The following is a 9021-nucleotide window of genomic DNA, read 5'->3' as shown; positions in this document are numbered from 1 at the left end:
GTTCAGGTTGGTTTTAGTTAAATTGCAAAAAAATCACATGCATGTGCTGAATTTGAAATGCTAACCTTTCACTTCTGATTTTCTGTGCTTTCTCTATGTGATGAACTTGCTCCTTAAATACTGCTGAGTATCTTGGGCGGTTTCCAAACAGCTGCACAGAAGTACAGCTCCAGCGGAGATGTGATTTAGAGCAACTTCATTGTTGTGGGGGGGTTTCTGCCATCCCAAAATACACATTATTAGGGAGAAGGTATTGGGATAGTGATAAGGGCATTTTTTATTATTTAAATTTCAAAATGGCTGTGAAAAGGGGATATAGTTTCTCAAACTCTGATGGGCTGAATCTTGCAGCCTGGCTGGGTACTGGGGAGATGTTGGGGAGCTGCTGCCTCCAGCTGTGTCTGACTCTCCTGTCCGCAGCAGATTTCTGTAGCAGCGCCTGCATCCAGCCCTTGACAGCAGTTTGTGCCTGGTTGTATGAATAGAAACTGAAGTTGAGGGTGGATTAAAGAGCTGAGCCAGACTCTGAACCATGCCAGCTGAGAAGGAGACTTTCTCCTTTGCTTTGTTGGGCTGGTTACATCCCCCAGACAGGCAGGGCAGACATCCGGGGGAGGTAACCTCCTCCCTGGGCTGATCACAAATCTCCATGAGTCAAAGCCCTTCGTCTCATCTCTTCCTTTGTTTATTCTCGATTAATCCTGCACACCTTAGAGCCTTTATTCCTGAGCTGTGGCCTGAAATGGTGGCTGTGAGTCAGGGCAGTCATAGTTTCCCTTTTTACTCATCTAAAATGAAGAGAACAGCCACGGTCTAGCAGTTGCTCGAGGTCCCTGCCCCAGTGCAAGGAGCACAACTCGGAGGTGGGGTGTGGGAGTGTCTGTGCCCAGAACACTCGTTTGTTCCATGAACAGGGGAACTACTGAAGCCTGGTTTTCTGCAAGATGCCATTCACTCCATCCATTTTCTTTTCTGTCTGTGTCCACAGCGTGCACTGCAGTCCTCCCCTATGGCTTTGAGTCGTCACTGCTGTACCTTGAAGCCGTCGTTTTAAAGCATTTAAAGCCAGTACCGCTAAAAGCAGCTGTCCTGCCTGATGCAGGCTACTCCTTTCCTCCCCTCCTGGTGGCACATGGAGTTATGCAGCAGTGCAGTGAAACCTGCTGTGGGAAATCGATCTGGCTTAAAACTAGCTTCTATCTTTTCTTTGTTAACTTTATCCCAGAAGAGGCTTCCCAGTCCCGTTCACTGTGTGGCCACACAGGTGCTTGTGCTGGCTTGAGGGAGGAGGCAGGAAAATGTCACCAGGAGCAGTGGTAGAATAGAATTACTTCTCTTGACAGTCTGTGCCTGCTTGATCAGTATCAACATCATTTCATGTCCCTTCCACCGTCCCTTGGCAACTCCTGTGTCTGCTGCCTGTTATTTTTGGCTCATTGACTATTGCCAGTCTGAGCAGCCAGGAGCAGAGAACTTCTTCCCCTCCCTCGCTGGGGCTGTAGGGTCCCTTTCTCCTGCCCAGCCAACAATTTTTGCAGAGCTCATAAGGACTCAGAGCCATCTAACGTCCGGTTGGATCTCAAACCCTCATGCTGCAGGGATGATAAAGGGATGGGGCTGGTGCAGGAGGACAGGGGATGAGGAAGAAATAAAGATCACAAACTTTTTCTTGAGGAAATAGCGGCTAAGAGAAACTCTTATCGTGACATGAATATGGCAGTTCATATGACCAAGAAAACACATGTAGGCTGGTGTAAGGATGATGTTTTAAATGACAAACCAACACTGTTTTTTCGCTGTACTAATGCAAGAGTTTTACTAAAACTAAAAACTAGAACTCTGTTTTTTTTTAAATTGCAACCTTTACTTAGAAGATAATAACACATGTAGGCTGGTGTAAGGATGATGTTTTAAATGACAAACCAACACTGTTTTTTCGCTGTACTAATGCAAGAGTTTTACTAAAACTAAAAACTAGAACTCTTGTTTTTTTTGAAATTGCAACCTTTACTTAAAAGATAATATTTCTGAAATTTTATGGTTTTAGACTTTAAAATGTAGTTATTGCTTGTAGGTTTACAAGTTCTACTATTTTAAAAATGAGAAAGCCATCCCGCTTTTTCTAATGGACATCATCAGAGTCAAAAACTTGGCACTTTCTAGTACAATTAAGACCCTAGAAAGTACGTATTTAATGACTTGCCTCCTTTGACTAGTTGGATCTACTTATAAGAATTACACATGTTTTTGTTCCAGATCACTCTGTTTCCCAGCCAATTATGGTTCAGAGAAGACCTGGTCAGGGGTTTCATGTGAATAGTGAAGTCAACTCAGTGCTTTCACCACGGTCAGAGAGTGGAGGACTTGGAGTTAGCATGGTGGAGTATGTGTTGAGCTCATCTCCTGGAGACTCCTGCCTAAGGAAAGGAGGATTTGTAAGTGTGCCCGATTCTGACATTTGAGTTCCCATTATGTTATTTTTCTCCATTTGCTGCTTGGTTTGTTTGTTTGTTAATCCATTCCTAAAGGCAAATGTTTCTTCTTTCTTTTATTTGCTCTTAGTTTAGCTGCCTTTCCTAAAAGGGGCAGGTTAGCAGTTTAACTGTTGTTGTTGACTTAGGAGATGCAGTATGGAGGTGGGTGTAAGGGATGGGAGGGTTGCTGACATTCCCTGGTTCTTCAGATAAGCACGCTGGCAGTAACACCCCATCTAAGCTTGTCGTTGGAAAAGTACGCAAATATATCTGTGGTTTTTGAATGAGCGTGTGGCTGCTTTGGTGCTGGCTAAGAACAAAAAGCTCCATGTAATGATGCTAGAGATGTAACGTAGCTACAAAAGCCACTCCAGCTGGGGAATGCTTTCAAGGGCATATCGTTTCCCGTGGAGAAGTAGCATTAGGCACTGTGCTTTGTGCGGTGGGAAGGGAGCACAGTTGCTGCTGCCTGGAATCTGAGGATGCGGTGAGAGAGGCATAATCAAGCCCCATCCCTGTAGTGAGGAAAAAAAGGGGCTGTATCTCAGCTCTACCTCATCGGCCAAGTGCTAGATCAGGAGTTGTCAAAAAACATAAAAGCAGAGTAGGTTTGTTACTGCTAGACTGCTGTGCTCATCTCTTCAGGGAGCTGATTTGTGGTTTCCTTCATCCATCCTCTTATTTTTGTCCCTCATTAGTGGGCACCTGATAACCTTGTTGAACCCTGAGCCTAAGAAAGATGATTTCTGAGAAATGAACAATCAGTGGAAGGAGCCGATTTATCATTCGAATTAGGGGTTAGAGAGGGATCTGCTCAGCAGCGTGCACGGTCAGGATGTCAGTTCTGAAATGAAGGGGCTCACTGGTGAATGTCACATAGTGTGGGTGAGAATTGGGCTTCAAATTTCTATTTACAATTGGCATTTCCAAGTCTGCTCTTTAATGTTAAGGAAGCATGATTTTATTTTCTTGAAGAAGACGCATCAGAAGATGATTGCTTTTAAAACAATCTTTTTTTTCCTATATATGGAGGGGAAGAAAAATCCTCTCCTCCAATTAGAGAGGGTGGAAAAATGATTCAGTTGATACAGGGTTCAAATGCCCTGTTACATACAGAGTATTTTTTCCTCAAATGAAGTGGAAGACAGGGTTTGAATGGCTGTCTTTGTGACAGCACCAAAGCTGTCTATGATAAATATGTTTATATGCCCCTTGCTGTTTTTTATCATAAATTATGTTGTTTTCCTTCTCTCTTTTGTTGTTCAAAACTCTGCCCCTGGCATAATCACCCTTTATTCTTCTCCCAAGTGAAATAAAATGCAGATTTTAATGCTGCAGATGTAATACCACTCATAAAACGCTCAACAAAACAGAAATCTTTTTTTCTCTTTTTTTTCCCCATCCTTTTTTCCCCCCCAAAGCAGTGCTTTAGGCTTATATAAACTAATGATCGAGCTAGTGGTTGACTTGAGTGGTCTTAAATGAGCTGTACCTTGCAATTCACTGTGCAAATCCCATTAATGCCCCCCAAAACCCAGGTGATCCTGTTCTACTCAAATTCATGAACTTGTCCAGTCAATTACTGCATCTCTGACACTGAGACAGCGACTCTCGAAGAGGCACTAATTCAGTTTATACCCCTTCAGTACATGCTGTTGTATTTAAAAGCTCCTGAGTTAATTCTGAAGTGCCTAAGTTTCATCCAGGGAGAGGATTTGGATAAGTATTCTTTAAAATTATTCTGGGGTGGGATTTTTAGAGCCTGTAGAATCAGACCCTGAATTACCAAATGGAAGAAACTACAGATAGATAAAACCTCTTGTTGAAGAGTGAGAACCAATTGCCTTATTTCTTCAATTATGATTGACTATTTTGCTTTTTTTATATTTTTATTTCTAAGAACTAATGTTTGCAGGCGACTTATTGTGATATCTTTCTTTGATTTGTTACTATCTCGGAATAAAAGCAAAATTCATCTGAAAATGAAGCTTATTAAAATGATGTCTCTTTTGCCTAGGGGCCAAGGGATGCAGAGAATGATGAGAGTGACAAAGGGGACAAGAAAAATAAGGGTACATTTGATGGCGATAAATTAGGAGATCTGAAGGAGGAGGGGGATGTGATGGATAAAACAAATGGTTTGCCTGTGCAGAATGGAATCGATGCAGATGTCAAAGACTTCAGGTACGTGCACTGTTAGTTAATGATTAATCAGTATCACACAACTTTTTTTTTTTTTTTGAAAGATTTTCCATGCTGTAGTGAAAAAGCCTTTGACTCATTGAGACAGTGTCATGAGGAGGTTATAGTGTACACAGGGAAGCACTCTGAGAGCGGAGGATAACATCTGACAGTCTGTGCAAACCTGGTTCTGTATTTTGTAATCTTGTTTGATTTTCATACCTATTTTTAATTACTCTGGGATTCCTGTGGAAATACCTCCTGAAGATGTTGACCCTGCTTATATGCTAGTTCTAAATTATACTTGGGGTTTTGGACTTGTTCCTTGTAGCTCTCAAGAGACTAGAGCCTTGTGAAATCATGGCTATTGATGTAATCGATGCATTTGTATTTCTTGCTAGCTTACCTGATCGCTGTGCCTCCTGTTGACACGTAGGAAAACTGTAAAAGCAAAACAAACATGATGTGAGGCACATCCTGCTGGGCCTTGCATTGAGATGAGCCATTCCCCACTCGAGTCCCGTGCTCGTATTTGGTAATTGGGGAAACCACGGCAGCTACTTTAGAAAGGTTTCAAGTGAGATACAGCACCGGAGCGCTACATGGTTAATAATTACCAAATAGCTTTATGAAAAGCTAACTTGGCATTTCTGAAATCCTGTCCTGTTATGGCTGACTCTCTCCTCAACTGAAGAGAAAAAAGAAACTGAAATTTTTTACACTTGTCCTGTAACAGGTCTTTGAGGTGTTTTGTGGGTGTTTTTTTTCTTTGTTTTTTTTTTTAAATACATAATTTGTTCTGTAGAATTCATTTAGGGAACTATTTCAGACCCTCCTTTTAATTTTTTTCCCTTTATCACAACATCTACAAGCAGGTCTGGTGAGTACTAGTGTCTGTTGCTGTTATCAACGCTGTGTGACACAGCATTAAACGGACGTGCTTAGTGACGAGTACCTTTTCTTTCTGTCTAGCCGTACACCTGGTAACTGCCAGAACTCTGCTAGTGAAGTAGATCTTCTGGGTCCAAACCAGAACGGATCAGAGGGCTTAGCCCAGCTGGCGAGTACCAATGGTGCCAAGCCAGTGGAAGATTTCTCCAACATCGAGTCCCAGAGTGTCCCTCTGGATCCCATGGAGCACGTTGGCATGGAGCCTCTTCAGTTTGATTATTCCGGCACTCAAGTACCCGTGGACTCGGCCGCAGCCACCGTGGGGCTCTTCGATTACAATTCCCAGCAGCAGGTAAAGTGTTGGCCCTTGGTTCTGCCCTACCACTCCAGTTCCTCCAGCGGAGTCGTCATGGGGTTACCATGAGCTCAGGCCCTCGTCTTGGGGACAGGGATGGAGGCAGATTTGGAATGGTTTCATCATCTCTGTGCCGTCTGTAGATGAGTGCTGCATGTGTCCTCGGGAGCTCGAGGCAGGATCTCCCCAACTTGCCCATCCAAACAGCACTCTTACGGACCTGTAACAAACAGCAAGTTTTTTCTGTGTATTAATAATTTTTAGCTTGAGTAAGCTTGCATTGGAGAAGAGCTTTAAATTAGTAAAAACTGCTAAGCAAACAAACAGAAACACTACCCCACCAACCCATCCTTGAGCCCTTAAAGCAATTTAAAGGTCAGAGGACAGTTCAGGCTCGGTGTTGCAGCCCCGCTTTGGGATCTCTGCAGTTCCAGACCAGAGCAGACTGAAGGAATAATGAGTTTTAATGTGCTCACTCATACCTGAGCATGGTTTAAAACCTGAGGTCAGAGTTCAATACTACAAAACTTTATCTTAGCCCAACAGGTTGGTTTGACCTTTTCTCCCAGGCGAGCAGCCAGAGCTTCTCAGCCCGGGCAAGTAATGCAAATCCTTGCATGGCTGTTGGCTTCTCTTGAATGCTGGGCTTAGATCCAATGGTCGACTTGTAATCTAGTCCTGTTCCTGCTAGTTTAGGTGACGATTGTAAACTTTTATTGCTTGCCTTTTGCAAGCGTGATATCCCTCAAAGAAGAATAAAATCCTTTGTTGTAGGTGATCGCGAGAGTATATAACTAGCCTTGGGTTTCCTGAAATATCTGATTTTTTTTTTTTTTTTTTTTTTTGACAAAATAGCCTCTGGCACTCTGTATTGAGGAAAGACCATTGCCAGGTTTGTGCTAAAGACCCACCTTCAGAGAGTTATCATAGTCTTAAAAGCCATGTAAATACCTGCGTTGTAGCTTAATCGGTTGTTATATAGCATGTTCAGGAGGTTAATGATGGAAAATTTTTAATGATTAAACTGAATAGCTCCTGTATAGTTCAAAAAGAAAAAAAAAAAAGCTAGTTTCAAGTCTTTGTCTTACACTGGTATAGAACCTTGAATGCAAGAGTTACTTTCAAAAACTGAAGCTTGTGTATTTTTTAAAAAAAGTATGTTAGAGCTAAATAAGTGAACTGCTTTTTAAAGAACCGTTAGATATGGGAAAATAACTGCAAGAATGTAAAGCCTGTAATTTGCATTTTGGCAGTGGTTTCTGTTTAAATTAAGGCTTATTTACAAGTTCAAATAGTTCTTATTTGTCTCCAGCCTTTAAAAAATAGGAGTTAAGGTCTGACACGTCTTGCGCCTAGCTAGTGGGAATAAAACCTCTCAAAGCAAGGCTGACCTGGCGAGCGTGCCGGTTTCAGACGTGATTGTGGTTTGGCTTTCCGGCTCTGGATGGCCCTAGACAGGCCTGTTGGATTTTTGGTTTTGGGTGGGCCTTGACAGGCCTGTTGGTTTTTTTTTTTTTTTTTTTTTTTTTTTTTGTAAAGTGGATGGGCAGTATCCACATGGAGCTGATGTCACCTTGCTGTAATCATGCTTCAGACTTTCTGCTGGGTTGCCTGTGGAGCTGACGCTCTCGTCTCTGAACTGTGAGTTCTGCGATGGAGCAGGAGGTCCTGGCGCCGGGAGCACCACTGCCGCCCACCCCGTTGCTCCGGCTTGCTCAGCTCCCGCCCAGCCCATGCTGAGTGAGAACAAACAGACCAGGCAGTTTAGTAAGGATTTATTTTAAAGTTTCAGCTTCGTTGGAATAGCTACTTATACCTACAGGAAATGCAGATGACAGGCTGGTGTGAGCGTCAGTGCTGCGTTAAAGACGAGGATTCACTCTCCTGCCAAATGCGACCTCTCGGTGCACGTTTGTATAAACGGGATGTATCTTGGCTCAGAGTTCTACCCGCTTTCTTAATATATGATACCCAGCAGCCAGCATTTCGTGGGATTTGCTGTCTGCCAGTTATAGCGCGTATAAAAGAAATCTCTCTTTTGGCAGTATAGTCTTTTCCATTCAGTTGTCAGGAGGAAATATGTCCTGAACAAAAGGATCCCATCTGTAAAAGTGTCTTTCTTGGTCCGTTGGGAAGCATCGTATACTTTGAAGGGATTACAAGCAAGTACAGCTCAAAGCAATAGTAAGAAGGGAAGGTCTTAACCACGTGTAATCTGATTAGAGATGTCAGATGTTTATATTGCAGAAGAAACTGGTTTACAGAAATCTAATCTGACCGTGTTCCCGTAACTATAATACAGACTGCGATGTTCTTGGAATTCCCTCGATGAACTCCCCCACGTGTTGTAAATGATACTTCATTTGTGTACACGTGTGAGAGAGGAAAATAGCCTCGCTTTTTGAAATGTCGGGTGATCCTACTGAACTCCTCCGAAGCCGTGTCAGTAGGTTTTCACTTTGAGTGTGATTTCTCATAATCAAAAATGTTCGTGCGTACTTTTTTTATAACTTCAGCCTCACTTTGTCAGTTCTAGTTAATATCCCTGGTAAAGAGGTTTCTATTCCTTCTTCTGCTTACTGGGGACCACAATTTAATCCTGATGTGTAGTCTTTTAGAATATAGGTCTTTGCTGTCAGCAGATGGAGACAGTGCATTGAGGCTTTCATAACTTTCTAAATTCCCAGATCTCATGTGGTGTAGGGACTTACCTGGCTAAGTAAAGCCTGAAATTGTGGTTGGTTTTGTTGGTTCCGCTTCCTCATATACGCTACAGGCAGGATGAAATCTGCAGCTGCAAAAAGTGTAGCTGTTCATGCTGAGTTTCTTCTGGGTAAGGCGGGTCTAGAGGCTGGGTTTGCAGGCTCGCAGAAACTGGGATTTACAGCAGGCAGAGAGGGAGGTCGCTGGTTTGAGTCACTGCCCAAGTGTGTGGCTTAGACACCAACATTTCTGTGACCTTTCTTGGGAAGGGAAACTCCGTAAAGATTTGAGCAGAGGTCCGCTGCAGGCAGAAGGAATCCAGCCCTTCCTCGTGCTTGCAGCACAGCGTGAATGCAGAACGTTTGTGTAGTTTTAAAGAAGCTCAGGAATATTGTCAGAGGCAGTAAGCGTCGCTGC

At 43.0% G+C, this 9021-nt stretch overlaps 1 protein-coding gene across 1 annotated transcript in view; it reads left to right on the top strand.

Moving 5' to 3' along the window:
• LOC104461439 (pumilio homolog 1-like) overlaps nucleotides 1-5898 on the top strand; it is a gene marked incomplete at both ends in the record, with an annotated part of 6567 nt that extends 669 nt beyond the window's left edge. Inside the window, 3 exons of the mRNA XM_010073050.1 lie at nucleotides 2257-2435; nucleotides 4492-4658; nucleotides 5628-5898. Coding sequence (XP_010071352.1) covers nucleotides 2257-2435; nucleotides 4492-4658; nucleotides 5628-5898 — 617 coding nt within the window. The remainder of the gene's footprint in view (nucleotides 1-2256; nucleotides 2436-4491; nucleotides 4659-5627) is intronic.
• Between the last annotated feature and the right edge of the window lie 3123 nt (nucleotides 5899-9021).

Source organism: Pterocles gutturalis, unplaced genomic scaffold (assembly GCF_000699245.1).
Source record: "Pterocles gutturalis isolate BGI_N339 unplaced genomic scaffold, ASM69924v1 scaffold50037, whole genome shotgun sequence".
Classification (NCBI taxonomy): domain Eukaryota; kingdom Metazoa; phylum Chordata; class Aves; order Pterocliformes; family Pteroclidae; genus Pterocles; species Pterocles gutturalis.
The sequence above is the reverse complement of the archived record's forward strand: the minus strand, read 5'-3'. Positions and strand labels throughout refer to the sequence as shown.